A 27,909-nucleotide genomic window follows, 5' to 3' on the forward strand; every position below is an offset into this window, starting at 1 on the left:
GCTTGATGATGAGGGTTTTTTTGCATCAACAACAGCTGCTTTTTACCCATGGGAGTGCTTTTCTGTTGACTCTCCAGGTGAGGCTTGACTTAATTGCTCCATAGATGAGTTCAAAGAGGGAAGCTCTTCAGACATGAGTGCTGTAACCAGCCTTTCATATTTTGTTAGAGGATATCGTTCTTTTTAGGGAATTCTTTTGTGTGGCCACATGTCCAGTCAGGACAATCATGGGAAAAAAATCTGCAACAAATAAGAACAAATGTGTTAAGAGAAAAAAAAAAAACTTCAGTTGGCACTGGTACATTTGAAAAACACAAAAAGAATAAAAAATAAACATCAGACATTGCTCTCAAATTGTTGAACTAAATCATTAAAAATATTACACATGTAACAGGACAATGATAATTTCCCTTAACCTAATATTTTGTTGTATATATTGTAGGGCATCAATTGAAATCTAATTTCTGTCATAGTCATATTAAAGCACCTGTCAACAGATGCTTTTCTTTACATATGTCCTACATCATGAGAAAAATGCAACAAAAACATGTTAAAAAAAAAGGCCATTTTCATTGGAGCGGCCCTTTAAAGCACATATGGTGGCTTAGTTTTGGCACTGCATCACAGTTATGTAACCTCCAGGGTATCGGTTTGGGCCAGGAGGAAAGAGCCGCTCCTCTTCACTTCTCTGTGGAGACATATGAGTTGCAAACCCACGCAGACTCGCGTGGGTCCTGCGTGCTGCTCTGCACCGTGGATCACACGGACCTCGTGAAGGGAATGCTCAACGACGCCCCCCGCCCCCCAGTCGGATCGGCTCATCTTCCGCCGGCACTCCTCTGCTGCTGACATGTGGACACTCCGCTTCACGGACACGCAGACATGACTACACTTTTTCTGAATGTAATCTTCACTCTTTTCTAGTTTTTCTTTCTTTCTTTCTTGTCCCTCGTGGGGGGAAGATGGCTTGGCCGTGCATCAGCAGAGTTTGCTGCCTGGCTCGCTTCTGGAACCAGTTCGACAAATCGGATCTGTCCGTCCCCCTTACTATCCAGAACTACTCGGACATCGGCGAGCAGGAGGTTCGGTCCGTGACCAAACAGGTTTTGGATGCGGAGCGCCCACCGCCCAACGACTTCCGAGCCAGAGGCGCCCCGCGGGCTCCCGTGGACGGTTCGGGGACCCGGGGGTCCTTCAGGGCACGGAGGGAGCCCAGCTACAAACCCCGAGAGGACTACCACCGGCCGGGAGTGCCTTTCCCCAGCACCACTCAGTATAAACAGGATTTCAAACCCTGGCCGATCCCCAAAAAAGAGAATTTCCCTTGGGTTAGTAATGGGGCCAGCAGGGCGGACAGTGGTTCGGACAGCCCGGGGAAGGGGCAGAGGCCGGGGGAGCAGGAGACCAAAACCAGCTCTTACAGGTAAGACCTCCACTTTCAGCACCGGAACTGTCCTCTCCACCCCTAAAAGTGGAGATCCGAGCTGCTGCTGTGATGCTTAATGAGATCTATTCATGGATCAGAGAAGGTTGACTCACCCAGACCTAATGGGGTGAAGAAGTAATCAATAAGTCTCTCAGTCACGGAAACCCTGAATATGGTTGCATCACTTTCTTATGTGTGGTCCTATGGTAAGTCAGTCTGTGCATCAAAGTGAGTTTTGTTCGTATCCCTGACCGCTGGTTGCACTTTTCCCCGTAGGCAGGAGTACAGGCCGTGGCCGGGGGTGAAGCCGGCCGAAAGTGCAAAGAGAAATCCCCCCACTCAGTATTATAGCCCAGGGACAGAGCCCATCCCACGAGAGACCAGCTACCAGGCTGCCTACAGCGGGGAGAGCAGCAGGTCTGTAGCTGTGCATCCGGGGGAGTCCGGTTTTGCCTCCAGCGCACAGCCTCATCCTGCCACCCAGCACACTGCCCCACATGTCTGCAGCTCACAGAGTCCCCCCAGCCTCCAGCCCAAGAGGACGGAGTCCAGTGGAGCAGGCAAAGCTGAGGTAGAGAGACGTTCAGACTCCACATAGTTGAATTTGAGCAGGTGTTTCATTCATTTTCCGTGTTTTACCAGCACATCTATAAACATCCCAAAAGTCTTTTTTGTTCATCTCCCAGGCGGCGTGTTGCTGCTGGGGCATCTCAGGAAAGTGAGACAGCATTCTGTCCCTCCGCAGCTCAAAGTGACCCAGCTGTTTTAAACAGGCCACATGCTCAGTTAGGTAACACTGCTGGTGCTCCTCTCAGTACTCTGACCTGAATAAAACAGGGTCAATCAGGCATAAATTAGTTAGCCTGTAGTCAGATTTGGCTGGGAGATTGACATCTGTTCAAAAGTTGTTTTGTGTCAGAATTGCAATAATGTCTAATGATCATTTATTTCACATCATAGAATATTGTGAGATATAGAAACCTACTTTTTACCAACCAAAAAGTACCAGTCCTCTACCCATGGAAAGTTCAGTTGAAGGATTAATTCTCCTACTTTTTAGTCTTTTAAAATATACTAATCCTTTATACAAATAAATAGGGATTTCCCAAAATTTTCTAATTACTGCTAAAATTCCTAATTTTCATAAAGTCTGAAGAAAAAATTAGCCTAAAAATCATAAATTTGACACACACACAACTTTTCTCAATTTAAAGACCCACTTAAATGAAAATCATGTTTTTAACATGTCTTTGTAGCATGTTAAAAATATATATATACACATATGTATGTATGTATGTATGTATGTATGTATGTATGTATGTATGTATGTATGTATGTATGTATGTATGTATGTATGTATGTATGTATGTATGTATACATAAAATTATAATTATAATTTAATATAAACATAATATTATAATTTATATATAATATAAAATTAAAAAATATAATATAAAATTAAGCTTCTTTAGACCCGAGCTCTTGTCTGATTTCCCTTTTTCTATTTTATTGTCACAGGGCTGCAGGTAATCAGAGCTGACTACAGTGGCAATAAAGCCCACAATGTGATGTCCTCGTGTGTGGACGCCAGGTCTCAAGAGGTTAAAAGTGCATTTCTGAGTATTTCCTAATTAGAATTGTTGTGAATAAGGAGCAGATGAAAAAATGCCGTTTAAAAAAGCTTGTGGTTGTGGCATAGAACCTGAAATGGCAACCCGCAGGTTTCCTGCTCCGCTCCAATCTGATGTATCTACTGGTAGACCACTAGATCCACGTACATCTTCGTTTTTCCTCGTCTAAGCTGGCATCTTGCTAAAAGTGTACGAATGGATAGCTCCAACATTGCTCGCCATTTTTGTTGCACCCGTAATGTTAGGTTGATGGTGTTTGGGGCTGTAGACAAAAAGATAATTGGAAGAGGGGGCAGGTGTCAACGGTCATGGCCACTACTAATCAGAGACGAATTTCTAATGAACTCTGCAGCTCTGCAGAAACTATGTCCTAGAAAACAACAGTTTTTTTAATTTAGGCGAAAAATGGCAAAATTATGATTAAAAGAAAAGTTGGAACACTTTGAAAATAGATGAAAAGATGATCAGAGTGGGATTTTGTTTACAGTTTAGGACTCACTTTTACATCAACTTTGGAGCAGGGGCTCCTAGGGTTTATGAACACAGACTTGGGGTTTTCTTGAGGTGAAGTGGGTGCTGGGTTTCTATGATGCGTTCACTGCTCCAATGAGCTAAAAGTAATCAGGAACAAAGGGAAAGGAGTAGATTGTGTTGTCCTCTGTCATTGTCCTCATCATTTTGTATAACTTTGCATTAGCCCTGCTCTGCTGAGCTGTTTCAATCCTCAGTGTTGTGTGTGCTGATGACAGAGGTCGAAGTGAGATGTCAATGACAGGACACAGACTCTAATAATAACACTGACCCACTTGCGGTGAGAATTCACAGAACATAAAGAAAAGACGTGCTGCTGAGGAGACAAGGAACTAGAAATAATTGCAACAAACATGCGAAAATTGCATTTTTCAGCTTTGATGCATTTTATCTTTCATTATGAGCAAAAAAAAAAAAAAAGGAAATAAAAAATGATGACCTTAGAACAAATCACACATAATCCACCACAGCCAGCTCACTGCCAACTCATTACTGACTCACCATCCCCCAGCAGAGGTGTCTGACTAAACATTGCACACCCCAGCATGCATTACACTGGGTCATGGCATTCAGCTGCTGTTGGACCTTGAGGGACTTCTCATTTTTTAAAGGGATTCTGTAAAATCCAGCCGCAGTTCAGCTAGTTTAACAACACTGATTGGTTAAAAGATGTATCGGTGAAGTCCCAGACGAGCCATAGAGACTAAATCCATCTGCTCGTGATGACAAAGGAGAAAAATTGCCACTCAGGTCTAATTCTGTTTGTAGTCAGTTAGTAAAGCAGTGTGTGGAGACAGTCAGGACAGGCAGAGATGAAAGCCTGATTTAAAGCATCCCAGTGAGGTGAGAGGCTGTAGAGCTGAGAAAAGGGGCATCCGTTAAGCTCAACATCCAACTGGTGAAGAGAAAGAGCTGGGAGTGTGTGTGTCAGGAATCCAGCCTGAGAACACAAACAGATTTATGAACACAGGATGCTTCATCCGCTGGGATGAACAAGACAAAGCCGCTTGAGGAAGGCGCCCCTTTCCACGTGCATAAAGAAACCTCAGCAGAAAACATGTTCATACCAATTCCTGCCTTTTTTTCAGCTCAGAGGCTGCTGCTCCCTGAGATTTGAGACAGCATGCATGGTGCACCGATGATGGGAATGAAGCTGACTGTGGTTTTAGACTGCATAAAGAGGATTAGATGATCCTGCTGGGACAATGCATCCAGAAATCCACTTTCCTTTCACCTCATTTTCTGCACATCTCTCAATTTACCTAGCTGGGCTGAAACTGGAACAGATGTTCAAACCAAATCAGTTTTTTAGTTTGGATTTTCTTGCAAGCAGTTCTCCCACCAGTGGTTTGTCTGTTGCTCCGTCTTACGTGGTCCACATACTGCGCGGAAAAAAACAAGCTCTTCTGTTTGCATTTGTCTATTTATTTCAGAAAACCTTTTGCTGTGATGAAGAAAGTCCTTATTTCTGGATGATTGACTAACAAGCTTTTCGTCTGATTTTTAACTGCAAATCAAGGGAAAACTAAGTGTTTGCTTGTTGTCCTCCAGATTGTTTCTAAAATCCTCTTCTGTTGTAATCGCTTTCATTCCATCTTACATAAATCTGTCTTTACTCTTTTTTTTTATTCGAGTCCCAAATCCAATCTTCTCTTCATTCCCTCTGTTTTCTGTCACCATTATGTCACTTGGACCCCATCCCCATTCCCACGCTTCCCAGTTCCCTAGATGGGTGCCAAATTGGCAGAGTTTGAAAGAATTGTATTAGGAAGGGGGGAACGACGGGACAAGGGTAGAAAAAAGGTTTGGTGGGGGAAATAGATGGGTTATAGCAGAGGGAAGGGGAAGTGGTAGGGGCGGGGGGGAAGCAGAGTGCATCATTTGATGGATTATCCGCTAACGGGCAATGTTGCATCGGGTTGCAGTCTTGTTTGGCACCACTCTAATTTAGGAGGAGAGGCAGACTTGACTGATACACGGAGCAGAGACGAATGTGATCAGAGACTTGCTGAGTCATATATGCAGTTTGTAAAACAAATTACCACGTCACAGTTGTGGGACAAAATAGGCAGGAGTTGATGGAGACCCAATTTCTTCCAACACAGAGCGCTGGGATTGCTGAATGTCAGTCTTTTCACTCCACTGATTCTGGCTCAGAACAGAGTTTGATCTCCCAGCCCAGAGAGATTCAGGTTGCCGGGAGTTTTAAGTAAAACCTCCATCAGCATCAGAGAGGAGAAAGCGTTCAGACAGTCGAGGCTGCTGGGGCTCTGACAGCAGAGTTGATGCTTCATGACGACAGCCGGTCTCCTCTCGTTTAATGGCTCCAGCGTCGGCGCCACGCCGCTGCCCTCTTCCATTTGTCTGACCACCTCTAGAGCTGCGGCTCCACCTCTCAATCTGTCTCTTCCTTTATGTTTAGGAGCATCTGGTGAGGACCAAACTCCCCCCAAACCCGTCTGCTGTGTTTCAAAGTGGATCAAGGGTCTTCAACATCTGACAGCTGGAACCCATCCCCATTCCCCCTCTATTCCACTTCAGTCACTTTCAATTTTAAGGAAACGACAGGAGAGCGCTCGTCAGTTCTGCAACACAAGGATCTATGCAAGAGAATGTGTTGTTGTGAAGCCTGTGCATCTGCAGCTCTGTGTCCCAAGTTGAGACAGATCCCCCCTTTCCCATTTATGTTACTATGGAAACAAAAATGCATGCAACTTAGTAGGTATGAAACAAGCAATTTAAAAAAAAAAATGTTTCTTCCTACAGCTGTAAACGCACAAAAAAACCCAGGTTGTTGTGTGTTTGTGTGCCTGCTTGTTTTTCCTTCTATTGTACTTATTTAATGCAGCAAGGAGTAAGGATGTGTTTGACTGCAATTCTGTGCTACTATGCTCCTCATGTTTGTGGATGCTTGCTTGAGAATAAGTTATTTCCTTCATAGTATTTAGTTATATTACTATTTTGGGGACATGTAGTTGGATCTTTTTGTACATGTTGATGTCAGAGGAAAAGAGCAAATAATAATGTGACTTGAATGACAAAATATTATCTAGGTTTCTAGCATTTTTCATCTGGTTCTTTTCTGAATAGATTATTTTAAATAGTAGGCATTATTTGATTGGGGACTACTTTAAACAGGTAAGTCCTTATTTGTAGGCTTTTGCTTATATAGACAATTATTCTAAATATTTAAATGTTTTTTTTCTACATTCTGAGAAACTTCACTGTAAATCTGCTTTAAAAAAATTGACAAAAACATTTATTTTGTAAACTACTCGTGTTTTAGGGAAATGCATCTAACTTCTGTGAGCCACTTAAAATGTGCTACTTTTATTTGAACCATAATGGAATTTCAAATCTTAAACTGTTTTACCAAAATAAAATCCCTTAAAAAATATTTTTTTAAAGTCAGTTCAAGGGAATCTGTCTGAAGTGTGGTGTTAAGAAAAACATGGTTCATTATTGAAGTAAATTGCAGGAATGAAAAAGGCTGTTCTAAATTGTATTCAATAAAATGCACATTTTCAGTGTTTGCAAAGTATTTTTTAGAGTTTATTAGAAGAATATCTGTCACATTTCTGCTGTGTACAAAAACGTTTAAAATACAGTGTTCAGGGATCTTTTTCACAAATTAAACGTGGTTGGCATCCTTCCCACTTTAAACATTCAACTGTCCAATCACCCACACATTAAAATAATGCAGAAGACATTAGATCTGGGGGGGGCAGACGGGGAGCCTGACATTAAATCAACATTACACACTTCAGACCACCATGGTGAGGTTTTATCGAAATGAGAAGATTAAAGAAGTAAAACTTTAAAAATAGAAATGGCTGGCCTAATACTTTAACGGACTTCAGTAAAAGAGACCATCGCAAGAGTCCTTCTGTTTGAAAGGAAAATATTAAATATGGATCCAAACTGGTTTGTCCCAGAGATGCTGATCAGATCAGTCTTCTTGACTGATGTGCACAACACACAACACCACAGACATGATCCACTTTTAACAACACTGGAAAAAAAAAAACACACACACACTAAAGAATCATAAAACGTTGTTGGAGTTTGAGATTCTAATAACCAGACATGATATTCGACTAAACTCACCAGGCCCTAGAATATCAAAGAGCTGTCACCTCCTGTAAAGAGCCGGCAAACCGCCATGACATTTGCCGGAAAACACTGAAATACACCAATGGAGGACACAATGGCTATAATTATGGGTTGTCGTGACAACAAAACTTGTAGGAGAGCCTCTCAGATTGTTTTGCTTTAGACAGAATAATTATGTTTTACCTAAATTGCCTCAGATTCATAGTTGCCAAATAAAAGAAAGAAGAAACAGAGCTAAGAAGAGCCGTCTGACACTCAGCTCCATAGGACAACCTGCCATTCATGTGAGATGTGAAAGAGCGTCGCTCCGACTCGAAAAACAACCACCAAATTGTTCTTCTGTTGCGGATCAGCTGCTTTGAGAAGCAAGACGAGCCCTTCTGCAAAAACAAATACCACACGGCTGTTCGTATGGCACAACCTGAGACGGTTAAACTAAGTCTGATCGGATTCTCCACACAGCAACAGCTCAGACTCTCCTCCACCAATCAAGTGAAATCTTTGCTCCTTCAGCCGTCCTTCTTCAAGTAACCCATGTGTGCGTTGGTGAGGAAGTCACAGGTGGGGATTCTGCTGAGGGCTTGGTGGATGTTCATGGCGGTGATTTCTCTGGGAGCCCTGAAGCAATCCAAATGTGTTAGAATAGAATTAACAACACTACAAATGGGTGTAAGACCTGGACCTATCTGCTCTGCTGACAATGCATTAGTGATAAATAATAAGAACTTAACAAAAACTGAAGGCTTTACTCCATTTGTGGTAAATAGCGGCGATATTCGACAACTAAAATGGACTTGAGTAACATAAAAACTGTTAGGTGGATAAACATGTCCATCCTGCACTGTTCTTTACTCCAATTTTCTTATTTTAATCTAATCAGGGAATATTTTATTGGAAGTTAGGTGACAAAATGATAATAATGAATATTTGTACACTGCAAACTATTTGATAGTACAAAGATTTAAAAATCTTGTTATTAGAAATACAAGACACTGAAACAGGCTTTAAGCCGTTTTAACTTCTTTTTTCTCTACACCTTAAGCTTTTCTCAAAATAGGCAAAGTGGAGCATCTTTTGTCTCCTTTAGGATCTAGAAATATGGAAATTATTGTTGAAATATTTTGCTTTATAATTTTGACTATAGAACAACTTGATTTAAGATAAAAAAACTCAAATTGATTAACTTTAGAAATGTTCAGATATCAAAATACAATATTTTGGAAACAAAGTTTTAAATTTAGGTTCTAAGAATAGTTGTTAGTTTTTATTAAGATGGGACAACTTGTACTTAGATGGTATTCTCATTTTGTTCACATTTTGTTCTGAAATGAGTAATATCCACTGTTTACACTTAATGTTTCACTGTAATCAACATAAACTACAGAAAAACTCAAAAAATACAAACCGTTGACTTAAAATAGCAAACAAAAAAATGTATTAATGCGCTGTATAACATGTCGTTTTAGTAATTCTTACAGCTTTTTCAGCTCACTTTTTGCATTTTTGCACGCTTGTAGTTTTATATTTATAGTTTCTATATTTTGACATCTTATAAAGATTTCTTGTGTAGTAACAATTACTTCCTCCGTGGTTAGATACTTTTACTACTTTGTAGTTATTTTTTCCTTTAGATTAATGTTCTTTTGCTATTTTTAGGCTACCTGTTTTTGCATTATAGACAAAGGGATCAAAAAAGCAGAAAATCCCTAAAAACCATAAAAAATGTGAATACTTGAGCAAGTAGGGAAACACAAAGTGACCTGTTTGGGGGCGTTTTGGAGTAAGAAACAGCCAGAGCTTCCCTCAGGATGTCGCTGGCAAACTGTTCTGTAGCCTGCAGTCAGACACACAAAAGTCATCATTAGTCCCGTACAATAGACGCCTGCTATCTTCTCAGTGTTATTCACAGCAGAAAAGCCATCTTCTGCCACTTTACTTCAAGAAACCCAATGGGTCCCGGTGTTTTCTCATTTTCTCTCTCTTGAATTAGGACAGTTTAGATTCGTATCAGTTTTATTAATGGATTTCTTTTCTGTGCTTTTCAGGCTTGTATAATAGCTGACCTTCAGAATCATAGCTTCCACGACCGGAGCAAACAAATTTTTCTCAACCTCCACCGGCTGAAAGGTCGTTCCGATCTAGAAGAGACAAAGCAGTTGCATTCATTTAGAAGTTCCCAGTTCTAACAGTATAAAATGCCAGAGTGGTGCCTAACCTGCTGAGCAGCTTCACTGACAAACTGGGACGACACAGACGGGCCCAGGAAGAATTTGGGCTCCACGTCCGTTTCCTGTTCCTCCTCTTTGACTTTCAGCTTCTGGCGGGGAGGAGTCACGGCAACGATGTCGATAACTTCATCGTCTGCCTCCTCGGGCTCAGTCTTCAGCAATGCCTGCATCTGCTCCAGGCGCATCATCAGCTCCTCGTAGCCGCTCAGAGTCGACGGGCACTCTGCAGACACACGGCGGACAAATGATTCCGCGCGCAAAAAACTGACATGTGGATAAAATAATTAGTGCCTCATTTTACTAATACAATCATCTGTAGATTAGCAGCTGAACAAAACTGGAATCCAAAGACACGCCCAGGTTTAATGGTAGCTGCTGAAGCAACACATCCTTATGTGGAACTCTCAGGAGGAAATATTGATCCCAGTGAGCTTCTGAGAGCAGAGGGATCCTCGTGTAGATTTCCTCCACAAAGTGGCAAAAGCTCACCGGGTTCATTATCGATTTGAGTGAGAATGTCCTCGATGGATTCGTCGTCATGTCTGTGCTGGGGTTCGGGGTCGGGCGGGGTGTAGCCTCTTTGCCGGCACCACTGCACCACCTCTCTGGTCTTTGGGGGGGTAAGGGCCTGCAGGCGTGGGGAGCGGTCCAGAACGTCCTGGACGACTCGCTTCACGGCCACAGCTCGCTGGAGCTTCAGAGACACAAAGAGAAACTTTGGGAAACAAAACCACAAAATGATCACCCTAAAGATCACCATTGCTGAACCCATTACAGACAGACGTCCAGCCGGAGAGACACGTCTGACCTGACAGAGAAACACCCGGCAAGGAGAAAGCTCTGCAACTCAGAGACAGATGACACAGACAACAAACTACAGATGGGATTTTTTTAGGGATTATCAGAATGATATTGATGTTCTTAACCTGGAAACTGGATGAGTGTTCATAAAAAGCTCCTAAAATCCCTCTCAGGTTGGTGTAAACCAAACCACACAAAAGAACAAAACTGACTTTGAAACACAGTGTTCTGTTGTTTATCGTGGGGGATATGTTCCATAAATAACCTGGGATGGATGTAAGTCGCAAAGTAGGATGTCCAGATGTTTTAAGACCGTAAACAACTCACTGCACACTTTAAACACCTTTTCTCAAGTCTGACATGAACATTTTCACACTATTCTCTCTTGTTTAAACTTTTAAAATTCACAATTTATTTTCAGGATTATAGAATAGAAACAGAGATCTCATCACAAAGATTTAGATAACTCTGTACAGCAGACATGTCACCAAAGATATTGATTGACTGACAAGGCCAACAGCCAATTAGGACACAGAGCACAGTGCGCTTTGAAAAAAAGAAAAAAAGAAAGATGAAGTGAAAGGTGAAGCGCAACAAAGCGAGGGATCACTGTATCCATTCAACTTCATCATTTTAGGATCAGAAGGATCAGAGGGGAGCAGAATATTTTCAGATATTTTCTGGCAGATGTGATTTGTTGAATGGAAGGTTCAGACCAGACTAGTATCCTTTCTAACTGCATCTATGGGTGATTTGGTGCAATAATGTAAAAATGACAAATTTTCATAAAGTTAGAAATGCAGCTCTGTCTAATGACACGTTTCTGCTTTTTCTGACTCACTTCAGTTTTCCTGACAGGTGCAGACATGGAAAGATTTTTAGTTTTTAGAAAAACAATTGATAAGAAGCATAAAGTTACCTCTGATGCTCGCCGCTTGCCAATGTTCCAGGAATAATACTGTTCCATCGAGGAGGCACAAAACTGGTGGGAGTCTTCAGCTAAACACAGAAAAAGAATATTCAGACAGCTGGAGAGAAAAAAAATCTGTGTTCTTTGTTGGATCACCTGGAAAGAAAGCAAACTTACTTTTTTCTGGCACAATTAAAGGGAACTTCTTCACAACAGCAGTCAGCAGCTGCATCATGGTCTCTATGTGCTCAGTGCTGCAACGAAAGTGAGCCAAGTGTAGTTTAACTGTTGTGTTTTGTTTTCTTAATATTCACAAACCATACAAATCAGTTCTACTTAAAAAAAAAACCTGTCTAAACTTTAGGTTTTTTTTATTGTCTAAATGTTATTTTTCTTTTCTGTATTTATCCATTTTTTTATTTATCATTTGACCATAATTGATTATTTTCGGTGTTTGTGTTTTTCTTCTAGTAATTTTGTAAAATTACAGTTTGTATACATTTTATTTTACAAAAAAGGCAGAATTAGACTTGATAAGCTGTTCAACGTAATCCAAAGTCCTTTTCAAACGTTGCTTGTTGTCATTCACCGTGATACTTCTCTTTTAACTCATGGTTTTGAGTGAGTTTTTATTAATTTGACATGTGTAGAGACTACTTCAACTTTCAAACTCTTGTATTATTTGTCACTTTTATTGTAGATTTTGTGTGTTTTTGGTGTTTGTTGTTGGTAAACCTACGACTTTCCCAGCGACTACAGTTGAAAATTAGCTTTGCAGCTAACACTGTTAGCGATTCATACTATTTAAAAATATATGAATTAAAAGGAATAAGAAAAGGCAATAAAAAAACGTTTAAAATATTTTTAGTCTTAGATTAAATGGAAAATTTAAAAGGAGGAGAGCAACTAATATTTTCGGTACTCTATCAGAGTCTGCGGTAAACGTGATGCTAAAACTACGACCCTTCTTTGCATTACTTGATGAGGTCGTGGGCGGCGCTCTCCGCTCCTTGCTCCTGCTTGACCGTGGTGGTGGCTGAGGTAACGTGGACAGAGGTGGGGGCAGCGCCAGCCACTGGGGGCGAAGGGCAGGCTGACACAGATGGACAAGCCCCCGGCTCTGTTTTCACTGTTACAGCAGAGAGCAGAAGCGTTCATTTCCAGCAGAAGATCCAAACCAAATAAACACAAAGAGGAAAGGGAAATGTGAAATGACAGGGAATGGGTGTTACATGATGGGTTCGTTACAATACTTGATTTTTGATATAAAAAAAATATTAAAGTGATTGCATCCTTCCTAAGCCCGACACAGCCTAACCAAATACATTAAAGTATGAAGATGAAGTGAGGATGATCCCCTCTCACCTTGTGCCAGAGGCAGGGCAAGGGAGGGGGGTTGTTGGCTAGCAGGACTTGGGGAGGCTCCAGTCCCAGCTGTTCCAGGGGTTGCTGATGATGAGGAGGAAGCAGTACTGGAGACTGGGCCTTTAGCCACCACTATACACACAGGAAATACACACGGATGGAGCATTTGCCCTTTAGGGAAACAGGCTTTACATGTATGTAGATGAAAGATGAGTGGAAATCATTTAAAGGGTTTTTGTTCCTACATAAACGATGTCTTTCTTCATCTCTATAACCACTTTAACTTTGTCTTATTTGAAGACGGAAATCATTTGTAACTAAAAAGAGGATTTCTCTCTGAAAATCATGCAACTGAAAAGGTTTTTTTTTTTTTTTTAAAGAAAGTCGATGTGAAAGTTTTACCTTTCCCAACAGGCATGAAAATAGTCTGCAGTCCACCAGAAACGCTGCCGACGCTCAGCTGCTTGAGCTGGTTGGCAGGAATAGTTAAGACCGTCTGCTGGGAGCCGGAAGCTCCAGAGTGGATCTTCAGCATCCCTGAAAAACATACGAGGAAAATGTGTGTGTCAGCTCTCCTTCCATGTTCTGTAGCTCTAATATCCAGACAAACAAATGGAGATTAAAACGATAAGCAGACAAGGAACTTTATTGAATGAGGTGTGCGAAATACCATGGAGCATTTGATGCTTAAACACCAGCCAATCAGGAACATGATGGGGGAGAGGAAGAAAACTTTCAAATCAATCTAGTTAAAGAACAACCTAAAAAGTATGAAGCTGTTTTAAATCTACAATTATTCCTAGTCTTTAGTATTCTGGCATCCAAAGATTTATTTTTTTGTTTTATCTAGATTTTCTTTGCGGGTTACAAAGAGAAAAAAACAACTAAAAATAATTTTTGAACCAGTCCTTACTTCATTTTGTGTTTATTTTTAAGCTTCTAGTTACTTGACTTTTACATTTTAACCACTTTTGTTCAGTTTTTTGAACATTTAAAAAAGTGTTATTTATAACTGAACATCGGTTTTAAATGAATACTTGAATCAAACCAATTCAGTATTTTGGCAATTAAACCCAATTCTATCTGTTAATGCTCAATAAAAGTTAGTAACTGTTGCATTAAATCATGTCTATCTACCTGATAGAGTTGCACCAGTCCTTCCTCCTCCAGACGCCACGCCGCTTACTAATGATGCTGCAGAAACCAAGGAGGCGCTGCTGCTTTTGGGTACACTCACTACGGCCCCGACCCCGCCTCCTTTTGACATCCCAACAACAGGCATGCTTGTGACCCCCTTTGCAGCAGAAACTGCCGCGCCAACAGCGGTTTTGGTTCCTGCCGCAGCGATACCAGCCCCTTTCCCAGAGGAGTTCAATGCAGCAGCTTTGGACGTATTCCCGCCTCCAGCAGCACTGGAGTTCTTGGCTGCACTGATTACCGCCGCCTGGTTGGCCGCCACCAGAAGAGACTGCTGCTGAGAGGCCGACTTCCCACTATCAGCCGTCTATGAACACACAAGAGAAACACAACCAGGAAATGAACAAAAACACAAGAACTCATTTAAAGTGGTTCTAACCAAAATACCCCAAATTCAGAACCTCATCTGTGTTTTTAAAAACACAGTGGCTTTTTGCCTTTTAGGGAGGTGTTAGGGTTTCCTTATCTAAACATATCTGTGTTTACACATAAATCTGTGTTTTACTGAGGCACAAAGACTGAATTCTTCAAAGTTTTTTAAGAGAAAAATCCTTTAAAACTAAATTTAAATATGAAGGAATTGCCGTTCAAATTCTTTGTAGAACTGCAGACCACTACAACAACAAAAGAAAGGAAAAAGTTGAATTTTCCGCAGGTGGGTTTGGGCTGTAAAACTAAAAAGAAGATTTAGCAAACATGGCACAGAACAACTTCTCCTCACTCTCAGTTTTTATTGTTGTGCAGCCCTTTGAGTGAGATCTGATGCTCAGGTCACTATGACACCCATGGATTTAACAACAACAGAAGAGCCCTCTGCCCCCACATGCAGCACTGATAACTACTACCTACAGGCGCCAAATATGCTGTAAATCTTTCAATCCCTCCTAAACAAGACAACAAACTCATCTCTGCTTTCAGAGACGGTCAATAATGTCATTCAATATCCAAGAAGCTGCTTATGCTCAAAACATAAAATCTAATTGTTTAGAAGATGCTGACTTTTCTTACATTTTTACAAAAAAATACAAAATGTAAATAAAACTAAAGAAACTTTTGAGATTAACAAGTTTGCTTTACATTGCTATTATTAAATTGTAATGAAGCCAACCTGTTGCTGATTGGCTGCTGCAGTGCTGGCAGGGGTGGAGCTTGAAGTAGTGATGACTCCGCCCGTCATCCTCAGAGTGGTGGTACCCAACTTGGACATGTGACCGGCTCCTGCTGATGTCACGGTCTTGACGGAGCCGTCAGACAGCTTAAGCTGGGCGCCCTGGGTGGAGCCCACCACCTGCCAGTAAAAAAAACACAACGGGGAGGTGTCAAAGGATACACATTTATAACTATTTAGAAATTTATTTAAAACAGGATTTATTTGCACTACAGGATTAAAACATCATGATTAAAGGAATTCAGAGTTGAAAAAAACAATTCCTTAGTTTAGCTCTTTTGGAAAACCTTTTCTGTTTTTTTAAACATTTTATAAAGACTCGCTTCAGGCTGCTTATGAAAATCTTCATGAACAACAGTTTAGCTTAAAAAAAATACTAAAGGTAGCAGTAAAGGCCTGATATCAGGGATGTTCACTCACCTGAGCCAAGATGGCTGCTTTCTGTCCAGCTGTGACCCGAATGGCCTGCTGGGTAGCAGCTGCAGCTGGAGAAGCTGCTGAATGAGCTGCTGAGCTGGCACCCCCCTGTTTCGCAGCCCCCTGCGCTGGCTGCCCAACCAGAAATGTGCCCTTCGAAGCACAAAGTTAGGTTTGGACGTGGGCGTGGGAAGGACAGTAACAGCAGAAGTTACAAAAGGGAAAAATAAACAAGTGCTCTCTCTGAAGGCATATGGATGTTAAAAAAGAACCTCAATGCTTTCCACTGTCCAAACAAGCTGATCTAGAAGTGAACATTAAGCTGAAAATCTGCTGTCGCACTAGAATTTGATCTTAAGCAACTCTGTAAACAGCTAACAAAGCCATACTCAAGAAAAATGAGATTTCAAAGGACATTTTTATTTTCCTATTCTTCCATCTTTTGTGTTGTTGAAAGTGGAGCCCATAGAAGAATTTTTAGAACAAGCAGCAGATAAAAAGCCGGGACAGGGAGCCATTTCTTTACAGAGAAGAACAGGCAGTATTATGAAGAGGGTTCATGAGAATGCATGCAGAAACACACGACTGACAGTCAATAAAGAAACCTTGCTGCTGTGAATTCCAAACAATCTCCAACAGAAATGTAGAACAATGACAATGCTATGTAATTCCAACTACCGTAAATTCCGGACTACAAAGCGCACCCGATTACAAGCCGCACCCACCCACTTTCACGTGTTTAATTAGTTTTACACATACACAAGCCGCGTCAGAGTACAAGCCGAGCATGTGTTAGGCGATATTGTCATCCTGACAGATCACGGCCAGCATCCCAGAGTGAGTGCAATTCATTAGCACATTGTGGGTGGTGCCAGCTTTGCCTCAGGCTCATGTATTTGAGTATCGACATCTGTCAAACAGCATGGACCTCTATTCTGTTCACAAGTTCCTCAGTTATGGTGTTTTTATTTCATTTTTTTTTTTACTTATTGACAATCTAGGTATCATACATAAAATTACAAACAGTAACCATATAATCAACATTACATCCCTCAGTTATGATGAGGAAATTTACATCTGCGATTCCACATTTCCCATGAGTCTTAGGGGCTAAAGGCGGGGCCAATGCCCGGCTCGCCATTCTGTTGTACGTGTTTAAGAATGAGCAAGTATCAGCAGTGCATGGAGGGGTGAACGGGAAAAGCTCTCCTTCCGCTTGTGTCGCGGCAGCGTTATGGGAGTAACAGGGCTGGTTAAAAAACACACCGGTAAAATACAGCAGCGGCGACTGACTGAAAAGCGCGCGCCTCAGCGTGATACGCGCGCCTCAGTGCGGCGCGTGCGTCAGAATTCAGAAGCCTCTGCGCTCCGCTCCCGCCCCGCGCGCTCCTTGTCTCCCCTTCCTATCTACTCTGACACCTCTGGCCAGGGCGGCTTCAAGGAGGAGCACTTCGTCCCCGTTGCGCCGGTGGATGGAGCAAATCGTTTCAGTGCAAAGCAATCGGACTTAATACTGTACGTTTTGTGTATGAGGGGCGGGTGCGTTGTTACGTGGGACTGCCATCGGCCCCGCAGCTCAATCAGCAGGAGATGTCTCCAGCTCACACGGAGGCTGTGAATTTTTCAAAGCAAAATTCCGCTTTTACGGTTTCCTTAGAAACCGTAAATGGAGTGTAAATTCACTCCATGCGCTGTTCTCTCCGTCACGCAGGAAACCGGCTTTTCCAAACCCGTTGGTGACGGTGGACTTTTTTATGCTGCTTTTAACGATTGCTTTTAACTTGAAAGCTTCATCATATTGTAGCGGCGATCACGTGCACGTTGGGTCTAATGGCACCAAAGGGTTCTGGGATGCGGCCGGGCATGCGTGTTTCGTTTTGTTGAACCATGACTGAAGTGTCTAAGACCTGAAGTCAAGTCCATGCTGTTTGGCTGCTTAAAGGTGTGTTGAATATAAATGCCTTGTGCTTGGTGTTAGATAAAGAATTCAAACTATTCACTGAGTTCGAAAGTACGTACATGGCGGCCGCTAATTAAATCCATAAATTAGCCGCGTCACTGAATAAGCCGCAGGGCTGTAAGCGCAGGAAAAAAGTAGCGGCTTGTAGTCCGGAAATTACGGTAGTTATTTATATAAAAAAACAAGAGTGTAACTACCTGTGGGGTCTGTTTAAGGATGTAGGATGTGTAGGACAGGTTTGAAGTAAGATTGCTGGAAGAGGAGCTCTGGGAACCTCCTGCGCCTCCAGAGGAGCTGCTCTGGGACTGCTGACCTTAATTCCACGCAGACGACAGGACATTTTTAAATCAGGTAAACAATCCTATTACACTTTAATATTTAGTAATCAATCAGCTTTGTGGTTCTCAATTCATAAAAGCATAAAACTAAGATTGATAAAGTGAATTGTTGGACAAAAGTACAAACAAAGCAGCTATTTAAAACTAATAGGATAATAAGTGTGTAGTATAACTGAAACAGATCTAAATAATGTGGAGGTTTCTTTGTACTTAAAGGCATAAACATAAGTTTGAGGATGTCTTACTTGCACTAGATGCTCGGAGAATGGCTCCCTGTGGTATCAGCAGCAGCTTTCCTTTCCCTGATGGGTTCTTACTGTTGGTCGTCAGATAAAGTTTGGTGCCAGGAGGCAAATTGGCCAAATTCGCCAAGTTGTTGGCTGGAAGCTGCAGAGTAGCCATTACTGTAAAAAATACAAAAGACGGTGTACAGATCAAGGTAAAAGGAAGAAGGGTGTAAAACCAAAAGTGTCTGATTTTTCAGAAAGGTGTTTATTTACAATTCAAGGTTTACAATATTACAGAATCTAAATGTTTGAGATAAAAAGAGCTAATTTCCTATAAGCTAAGATGTAAAGGTTTATCATAGTGAATCTAAATGTCAGTCATGTCTGTGAGTTCAAACCTCCACTTTTGCCCCCTGAACCACCAGCTGTCTTGGCGCCGCCCTGCTGGCCTGACAAGGCGCTGCCTCCACTGACGATGGCTTTAGCAACTCCCTGAGCCAAAACCTGCTTGCCTCCCATCACTTTGGAACCGGGGTTGCCCTTGGCAACCAGAATTTGCCCACTGCTGATGGCAACTTGCTTAACCGAAGATTGAAGTGTGGAGCCAACAGGAATCCCCAACATCTACAAAGAGAAGAAGGGGAGAGAGAAACAAATGAAAAGAAATGTTTAGGAGTTACTGTGTTTGGGAATGAAAAATAATGATGAGTGAGAGCAAGAAAAAAAAGACTGCAGTACTTGATCTTTCAAAAGTTTAAAGCCTGAAACAAGTTTTTAAAACATTATAGATCTTATTTTTCCTTGTTCCGTCAAATCTCATCAGACTGTTTTCTTTTGGGATCTGGAAGCTAAACTTGGCTTTTTGGACGCAATTCAGGTAGATCCTCCTGGTTACTGTCTGGATCTATGCAGGAATGTCTGACCTTGCTTGTTGTGGACCCTGTGGCTCCTCCGGCCTGTTTCTGAGCCGTCATGGAGATCATGTGACCTCCTTTCATTGCAACCAACTGGTGAGCTGCTGCAGCAGAAGGTTGCTGCTGGCTGGTTACCGTGGAAACCATCTGCTGCTGCTGCGCTGTTGAAACTTCCCCTGGCTCCTGTTTGATAATAACCTGAACAAGAAACACAAGAAATGTTTTAAAAGATGACTGTTCTTGCAAAAAATAACAGTCGCTTTTGTGAACATGTCGAAGAATGTTGGACTAAACGGTGACAGGACTAAAACTGTATTAGAAGAGAATTTCAAAGTAAAATCACAGAATAATCAAAAGGATGGCAACAAGTGGCAGCGCAATCACTTTACTGCAGGCTGTCAAGACATTTGGTGTGAAGCTGAACCGAGTAATTCTCTCTACAGAGCTTCCCACACCCCCACCCCCATCTTCACAAAGATGCCCTATTTAAATAGCTGCTGAAGGGCTCACATCTGCAGAAGGCAGTTCCCCAGCCTACTATTAATACACACTGCTTTGCTGGAGAGGCAAATGCTACAGGGACAGGCTGGAGGATGGATAAATCCCTCAAAAAAATGTGCTTTCGTCTAAAACGTGGCTAACTCACCTTCACTCCTGAGGACAGCAAGGTGCCGGTGTGAACTTTAGGTGCTGGGGAGCGTGTGCCTTGACCCTGTTTGCTTGTAGGGCTTCCTATGTAACAGAATATGGACAAAAATGAGCAATAACTTTATTGATAATGCTAAAGCGGACATTTAACTGCACTCCATGTAGAAGTAGAGCTGCAGGTTCGGAGAATCGACCCCACCCCCCCATGACACTCATATCAACATAATCCTGAGGGAAATCATTACTACCGCTCCAATCCCAAAACTAGATCTGACTGATGTTTGAACTCGTGGAGGAAGCGTAGGAGTGTCTAAGTGGATATAATAGCACAACATAAGAGAAAGAGCTCCAATGGTGCAATGGTTACCCAAGTTTCTGATGTGTAAAATAGATCTGTGATCATGAAGCAGCCTGCACTCCATGGAGCAAAAAAGTACTTCTAATTCATCTTTTCTCAAAAGAGCAAAAGGATTTTTAAGATGTTCTCCTGCCCTGATCATGAACTACCACAGCGCTGTTGCCATGGTAATCTCAGAGCCAGCAGCTATTCTGCTGTTTCACCTCACGTCACTCATTAGAAAACGAAACCCACAGACAAAAATACTATCAAATATTTTTTAAAATATTAAAGAGAAGAACAGACAAGAGGCTTTGGGTGCAGAGATGTGCAGAAAAAAAATCTTCCAGATTTGATCATTTGCTGTACTTTCCATTCTCTGTAGCCATTAAACGTTTTCAAGGGCATCTTAGAGGTTTGCTTTTAAACTCTGTGGAGCATCGGCAGCACTGACAAAAAGATTTGTACCTGTGGGCCCAGCAGACGAGGAAGTCATGCCGATCATTTGGCCAGGTTTGTCTACTATGATATAAGGGTTGTTGAGCACAGAGGAGCCATCCTTGGTGTGAGCGGGGGTGGAGGCGATGGGTGTGCGAGGCAGGGGAGAGTGGCTTGGGGTGGAGATGGGGGAGCCTATAGATGAGAAGATGTACCAGTAAACAGATACAGAGTAAATCTTTTGGTGTTTTATATGTCAAAGATATTGGAGGAATTGAAATGGAAGAGAACTTGAGGGCTAAGATAGTCTAAAGAACATCAACTGTTAATCACACCAATTTCATGAAATATTTTAAGCTTTTAACACCTCTAAATTTGACTGTTCTTTTTCATGGGGTGCTTTTTTTTGGCAGCTCATCTAGGACTTCATTACTGGACCTCCTCATCAGATGTCTCCTTTAGCTCTTAAGGGGGTAGGCTTTCCCAAGAGAACACTCCTAACCATAATCAGTCCATTCTGGAGCCCTACGTGTCTAAACTGCATCATGACCCGATACCAGACAGTTGGTATTTTGGGTACCCAACATTTATGATCTCAGATGAGGGTTAGAACATAAAAGACAAAAAAAGGTTATATATTCAATTTATTAATGACAAAAAAAATCACTTTTCTTAAGAAAAGTGTCTTTTCACTTAATTGTTGTTTGTAATTTGGTGGTAAATTTATCAAATAAATGCTTTATTACATGTGAAACACTGACATAATGAAATATTTTATTTTAGTGACTAAGCTCAACTTCTGAATAGGGCAGATATAGCTGCTATAAAAAAAACTGATGGAGACACTTGCCTGAAACTATTTTACAGCTCATGGTGATGGGTTGGAACAGTTTCCCAGGAGATTCAGCGGGACTGGGTGGCTGTCCTTGAGGGACTATCTTACAGCTGGCTGTGATTGGTTGGAAGGCAGAGTTGCCATGGGAACCCAAAGTAACCCTGTCACCAGTTTTGGGACGTGTTGGAGTGCGCTCACCAGCAGCAAGAGAAAGACCTGAACTAAGAGCAACTGCAGCACTTCCCACTTCTGCTTTAATCAAACCTGGAGACAGGAGGAGAGACTGCTTTAAAACTTTGTTTCTACCTCGTCTAAAGTCGGCACAAAGCAGTTGGCATAATGTTATCTAGATCATCATATCTTTCACAATAAAGACTTTCATCTAGGATAGACTGGGGATAATGAAAATGCACGTAAGGTGCATCAAAACAAACAGACATAGATGGTGGATCAACCTGAAACTGCATTGTCAAAAATCCACCCATAGGACTTTTAAGTCGCCTCTCTAGCAGTTCTGATTTACCCCATAAGGCTAAAATCCTTCAATGCGATCCATTTTCATGGTCATGTTCCAAAGCTATTTTTGTGTCTGTTTTTGTACCTTTGTCTACACTGCCGTCATGGGAGATGGGGGAAGCAGATCGTCCGCGACTCTGGGCAAAGCTGGAGGCTGACAAAGGACTGGCTGTTCCTTGCGTCACCTTGGAGGAAGACGACTGAAAGTAGTAATCTTCCCCAAGAGAGTCTCTGTGGAGCTCCACATCAACCACCTGGAATAGGAATAGCGGTGTGTGACTGCAAAAGCCTGAGCGGAGAAGTCAAAACAGGAAATGTTGCAGGAATCCAGGACTTACAGTTTCTGCCCCAAGGGTCTGAAGTCCAGTGTACGTTCTGTCCAGCTGCGAAAAACCCCAAGAAAAGGTCAACAATAAACAGGTGCTGACTTATTCTCTTAGCTACAAATGTAAATATGCCAATAAGTCAGAATGACTTATTGGCATAGTTGCAAGACCAACTATCTGGTTGCCTGGAGGAGACTTGGTCAAACTGGATATGGAAGGTGGAAGTATTTGATGAGATCTGACCTTAAGCTGGTGAATGATGTCAATACGTTTGTTGCGAGGGTCTTTGAAGTGGATCTGGATCCTGACAGGAAACTCCCCCCAGCCACGACGCGTTAAATGAAAGGGGGACTCACTGAGAAAAGAGATGTGCTTACAGTCATTCCAAGAAAAATCGAATTGAATCCCAATTAATGCTTTTAGTGTAAGGGATTCATCTAACACAAACAAACACAAGTTAGTTAAAGTCCCACTCTGATCATCTTATGTTCTATTTTTTAAATCGTTCTCGGTGGTCTTTTATTTATGATTAAGCTGAGTTGTTTTCTAAGGCATAGTTTCTGCAGAGCGGCAGTAGTTCATTAGAAATTCCCCTCACCTAACATTACTGGCGAGCAATTTAGAAGCTATTCAGCCGTACAGTTTTGAGGCAGATGCCAAATAGGGAAAGGAAGACTTACGAGGATCTAGTCGTTTACAAGTGGATGCATCAGAATGAAGTGGAGAAGGGAGCCCCGTGTTTTCTACTTAAAAAATAAGGTCTATTACAAAAGGCATTTTTTCGTTTGCTCCCGATTCACAACAACTTGAATACAGAAATCCTCAGAAATGTAATTTTAAGTTTAAAAGTTCTTTTAATATGTCCTCAATCCTCAGAAAAATGCCACAAGAATGTTAAAAACACAATTTCGAGATGGCATTTAACTACAGAAACAAGATGTATGTTAGAATTTCCAAAGTCTTTTAAGGCTTGTTTCCTTTACTTTGACACATCCGCTCATCTACATTTATGCCGTGTTCAGTCAGACTCAGCCGGTGAGTCAGTCAGTCATGAGAGGCTCATGAACGGCTGTAGCAGCAGTGTGAGTGCATCTTCAGCTCAAAGAGTTGCCAAACTTGAGATATCTACATTAAAATTGCAACCGTTTTGTTGATTCATAAAAAACAGGTAATTTGAGCGAAGGCAATGTAAACAACAACTAATTTAAACATGTGAGAGTCATGTTGAGGATAACGTTTGAAATGCAAAATGAGCAGCATTTCCTCCTAATCGATGGCCTCATTAAGCCTCAATTGAGACCCGAGTTTCTTTTGAAATTAGGCTGCATGAGCTGCAAGATCAAACAATGCACAAGGGGGCGGTATTTACTAAATTATATTTTTCGCTACATTTTTCCACACAAACTGATAAATCACATGTCAGGAGGTGATGAAGAGTTTGATATGCCTTTTAATTTGTGCAAGAGGTTTGTGGAAGGAGGAAATGCAAACCACTGACTCAGAGTCTTCCTGTGACAGGGGAGTAAATATTGATAAAAAATACTGAAACAAAGCATGGAATCATATCACCGCTGCCTTTCTTGCAGTTATTGTTGCCTCGGGTGATCAGAGAGAAGCTTACCCTGATTTTGTAAAAATACTACCTATGTTAGAAAAACATGAACCACAAGGGCGTACAATTTAGTTCACATAAAGTTACAAACCTGACTTCCACAAGGTCGTTCGGTTTGTAGCTGGGGTGCAAGAAGAACCAGACTTTCTTTACAAAGTGGTCGATGCTGGGTTCCCTCCGAGAGCCTCGGACGTAAACCATCCATTTGTGGGTGGACTGATCACTCTCTTCCCGCTTATCTGGAGGAATGTACCTGAAAGAGTAGAGAAGCAAACAGAGCCAGAAATTATTCAGGCTCTACAAGCCTTATGGGATAGTTTAAGTGCTAAGATGTTATTGAAAAATTCAGGTACAGACATAAAAAAAGACTGAGGAATGTTTTAAGTGCCAAATAAAATAACATAACAAGTGACAACAAATAGCTTGGAAAGATGAGCATTTATCAGATAATACAAGCATAACAGCTAAAAACTAAAATTATTAATATTAAAATTATTAAAATCATTTTTTCTCATGTTCATCTAGAGTCTGTAAAAAGCAAAAAATGTCAACAAAGCAGAGGTCTTTCGACATGTTTAAAGAGCACATTAATGTGTCCATCTAAAGATGAATTAAGTGGTCTGAGCTCTCTGGATTCCCTTTGGCCAATTAGAAAAAATAAAACTTGTTTTACATCTTTATCAAGACTGGGCTTGTAGCAGAAAAGAGATGTGGTTCAATATTTTGAGAGGAAGCTCTTACACAAGACCATGTTAGACAAAAAACAACTCTGTTGTACTGTTTGCTCTATTATTGAATACATTCTAACAACTGTAGGCATTGTTTTTAAATGCCTTGTCTGCACTTAAATGGATTTATACACGGAACAGTGAAGCTCTGCTGATTTAATGAGTCTAAAACACACAAAAACAGGAGCACAGTCTCAATAAACCAAAACATCAAATGCAACCAATGCCAGTTTAATGACATGTTCAAAGAAATCCTACAACACACCAAAGTTAGATAGAAAGAGCTGATAAAACACAATGTTATGATAAAAGTCTCATTTCTGAACTCAGGCTAGCACCAAAAAAGAGAGATTTCAGTCAAAAACAAACATTTAAATTGCAAATAAAAAGCCAACAAAATGAAACATTAAACACGGTTCACTGTCAGAGACATGGATGTATGATTAATCATTCATTTGAAATCTAAACTATATACTTGAAAAGAAGCAAGAAAATGTTCCTAATTTAGCAATATCAAAGGTTTTCATTTAGTTTAAATTTTACTAATAAATGTTATTTTGAATGTATTCCAACAAAAGCTTTCAGAGCGAGTTACTGTTGCGGGAAATCTCAACCCCGTCTACCATGCAGACCAAAAACCTGCCCCCAATATCATCTCTGATACCACAAAAACAGCAGTCAGACTATAGATGACAAATAAACAGCCTGACCAGGCAGTTCTTATCACACATGCAAAAAGTACATCTGTGATTCCAAAAAAAGCTTTTGATGTGCAGTGTTTGGCTACATACTTGGATACGTTCCCCACGACGATTGTCTTTTTTACGTAGAGTCTAGAAGCTTCGTCTCCAGTTGTGAGGTAGGTCACCCGCTGCTCCGCTCCAATGGTTGAAGGCACACCAAATGTGTCCTACGTCATAAAAGGAAAATCTACCAGTCTTAAAGAAAGGCCATGAGACCATTCTGCAGCCTTCAAACAACCAACAAAAAACCTACTTTTCCTGTGTTGCGTCCAGGTCTGCGCACCTGCCTGCTGCCCTCCTCTCTCCACGCTCCTTCTCCGTTCCTCTCCGCTCCGTCTCCTTGCTGTGAGAGGGACTCGGACTCTGACTGGACCAGAGAAGGGGTTTCAGAGCCTTGGTTTACTGGTGAGGAAGACCGTGATGGAGGCTCCAGGAACCGTCGAATGGCTGGATGGTTTAACACAGCTGGATCACTTTTAGGTGCATGCTAGAACATACAAAAATATATATAAATAGATGACCTGCTGCAAATCCATACCCCCACAATAAAAGTGACTGACCACAAATCAAACGCAAATAAATACCTCAGGGACTTTAGTTATTCCAGCACTGGCATAATAATTGGCAACTATACAAGCCCGCAACCTGTCCATCATCTTCCTGGCCTCGTTTAAGCGCTACAATAACCATAAAAAGTGCAAACCAATCAAAATGTTAAACAAATGGACTTATTTCTTTTGTGTCGTTCACAAACATGAACACAGTTCAAATACCTGGCTAATCACATCTATCTCGTGCTCTTTGTTCTTCATTTCCAAAGAAAACTGCTCCTTAATGATGGTTTCGATCTTCTGAATCGTCGCTTCTCGAGCTGCAAGCGCACCAAAAGCAAAAAAATAAATGAATAAAACAAAAAAAAACGGTTGAAATTAAATCCAGAGAGATAGGTGGTTATGAGCAAAACATGCAAAGCAGACGTCACATAAGGAGTTGGATTTGCTTACCATCGTGCTCAGCAGTTTTATTTCTTTTGTTATTTCGGACCTGTGAAATGTCTTCATAGTCTGGGTCGGTTCCTTCTATTTTTCGTTTCATTCCTGACATGTCTGTCTTTGAATGAGAACAGAAATTGAGAAATGCACTTAAAACATTAGCTACGACGACTAGCTAGCTAGCTGCAAAGTAACTTGTTAGCATGACAGATTTTCCTTCCTCCGCAGAAATATGTGCTATGAACTACTCAGTTATTTGTACCGTGAATACAATTAAACCAGTATGAGAAATTAACCCACAACACACTGCCCTGGGTGTTTTCAATAAATCCAAACAAGTCGCTCGACCAGAGTCCAGACACAGCACCAACAACAACACTTAGCTACTACTACTACTGCAGTTTTGTTTGCTAATTTTAGCCAAAATTAGCACAGTTCATAAAGATTTTGACTTTAAATGCAGACTTACTGCAGGGCCTTATGCTGAAAAGTATCTTGGAAAATGTTTGTCGTTATGCTTTAGCTCCACATTCATTCAACACTCGTGCTATGGAAATAATTAAATCTCAGGGGCGCTCCTTCTTCTTCTTCTACTATGTTTACTAATCTCCAAAAGGTGGCATCACTGCCCCCTGCTGGGTGCTTTTTCCACAACAGTTTTTGTTGCATTTAACAAAACAGCCGCTAGGAAGCGCAGTTCTTTGAAACCATAGCCATTAACGTAAAAGAATGAAGACAAACTAACACACCGTATTTCTTAGGAAAAGGGAAGTATAATTTCCGAGCCAAAGGCATAACTTGTTTATCAAGCTGTGTAGGTTGCTGGACCAGATATTCAGAACAAACGTGAAAATAAGGTGTTTATTATCTGTTGAACCTCATGACAACAATGCAATGCTCAAGTCATCTCTTCAGCTTTTTGGCCTTAATCTTATCAGTTCCTGATAATTCCAACATTTACTAGTCATGCATTCGGCTTTGTCATGACGAAACCTGAAAGTAAAAAAAAAAAAGGGGGGGGGGGGGTACGTTATTAGCAAAAGGAACAACAAGGAACACTGAAACACTGAAAAAAGTGTATGAAAGAAGAAGCTAATATATCTATTCAAGGTTTTAACTATAAATACATCACCCTTCATTTTTTAAACGTTTCATTTCTACCCTATTTAATTAATGTACTACTTAATTGTTGTCTTTTTTAAATGCCTCTAACTGAATTATTTAAATTAAACGTAGCATTTTTCAATGCTAGTTTTTGTGCTGGAAAACAAAAATTGGTCTAAAAATCAAATTTCTGCCATAAATATCAGAATTCACTTTTTTTTAAAACTAGTGATACCTACAAAAAACATGTTTTGTCATATTACCTGTATGAAAGTAAAACGTTTTTTGTTTTTTATTAACCCACTGGGCATAATTTTTATCTTCCGAAAAAGGCTACACTGTGGTGTAGTGGTTAGCTCTTTCAGTTGACAGCAAGAAGACTATGGTTTGAATCCCTGCTTGGA

General features: G+C 41.1%; 2 protein-coding genes across 7 annotated transcripts; one reads left to right on the forward strand and one right to left on the reverse strand.

The window, feature by feature from the left end:
* The first annotated feature begins 631 nt into the window (after positions 1–631).
* Positions 632–6,985, forward strand: map6d1 (MAP6 domain containing 1). Its single transcript, XM_004079205.5, has 3 exons — positions 632–1,423; positions 1,703–1,997; positions 6,011–6,985. Exons 1-3 carry the CDS (start codon positions 963–965, stop codon positions 6,086–6,088), a joined length of 834 nt encoding a protein of 277 aa, XP_004079253.1. The 5' UTR covers positions 632–962; the 3' UTR covers positions 6,089–6,985.
* A 124-nt stretch (positions 6,986–7,109) lies between these two features.
* yeats2 (YEATS domain containing 2) lies at positions 7,110–27,041 on the reverse strand. 6 transcript variants are annotated; one of them, XM_004079330.5, is made up of 30 exons: positions 26,871–27,041; positions 26,414–26,519; positions 26,183–26,280; positions 25,994–26,086; positions 25,663–25,896; positions 25,458–25,576; positions 24,030–24,191; positions 22,570–22,681; positions 22,339–22,383; positions 22,086–22,254; positions 21,500–21,748; positions 20,680–20,844; positions 19,873–19,958; positions 19,236–19,424; positions 18,711–18,936; positions 18,331–18,489; positions 17,945–18,060; positions 15,791–15,940; positions 15,311–15,490; positions 14,143–14,509; positions 13,408–13,542; positions 13,006–13,137; positions 12,619–12,769; positions 11,818–11,894; positions 11,650–11,729; positions 10,419–10,623; positions 9,917–10,152; positions 9,765–9,839; positions 9,462–9,535; positions 7,110–8,319 (listed from the first exon to the last, which is right to left on the reverse strand). In XM_004079330.5, the coding sequence occupies exons 2-30, from the start codon at positions 26,511–26,513 to the stop codon at positions 8,211–8,213; spliced, it is 4,293 nt and encodes a 1,430-aa protein (XP_004079378.1). In that variant the 5' UTR covers positions 26,514–26,519; positions 26,871–27,041; the 3' UTR covers positions 7,110–8,210. The 6 variants fall into 6 exon arrangements, with proteins under 6 accessions (XP_004079378.1, XP_078791182.1, XP_078791181.1 ...); XM_078935056.1 differs by having other exon boundaries at positions 21,683–21,748; positions 26,414–26,515; positions 26,871–27,032; XM_078935055.1 differs by having other exon boundaries at positions 26,414–26,515; positions 26,871–27,032.
* Between the last annotated feature and the right edge of the window lie 868 nt (positions 27,042–27,909).

This window comes from Oryzias latipes, chromosome 17 (genome assembly GCF_053564925.1).
Source record: "Oryzias latipes strain Hd-rR chromosome 17, Olatipes_Hd-rR_3.1".
Lineage (NCBI taxonomy): Eukaryota > Metazoa > Chordata > Actinopteri > Beloniformes > Adrianichthyidae > Oryzias > Oryzias latipes.

Bases quoted from the DNA above. Each gene is read 5' to 3' on its own strand.
- yeats2 (XM_004079330.5), bottom strand. From the start codon at position 26,513: ATGTCAGGAATGAAACGAAAAATAGAAGGAACCGACCCAGACTATGAA. The intron at 19,959-20,679 runs GTACAAATCTTT...TCTGTTACATAG, and splicing joins CTCGTCTGCTGGGCCCACAG to GAAGCCCTACAAGCAAACAG. The intron at 15,491-15,790 runs GTGAGTGAACAT...TTTTACTGGCAG, and splicing joins AAGCAGCCATCTTGGCTCAG to GTGGTGGGCTCCACCCAGGG.
- map6d1 (XM_004079205.5), top strand. From the start codon at position 963: ATGGCTTGGCCGTGCATCAGCAGAGTTTGCTGCCTGGCTCGCTTCTGG. The intron at 1,424-1,702 runs GTAAGACCTCCA...TTTTCCCCGTAG, and splicing joins ACCAAAACCAGCTCTTACAG to GCAGGAGTACAGGCCGTGGC. The intron at 1,998-6,010 runs GTAGAGAGACGT...CTTTATGTTTAG, and splicing joins GTGGAGCAGGCAAAGCTGAG to GAGCATCTGGTGAGGACCAA.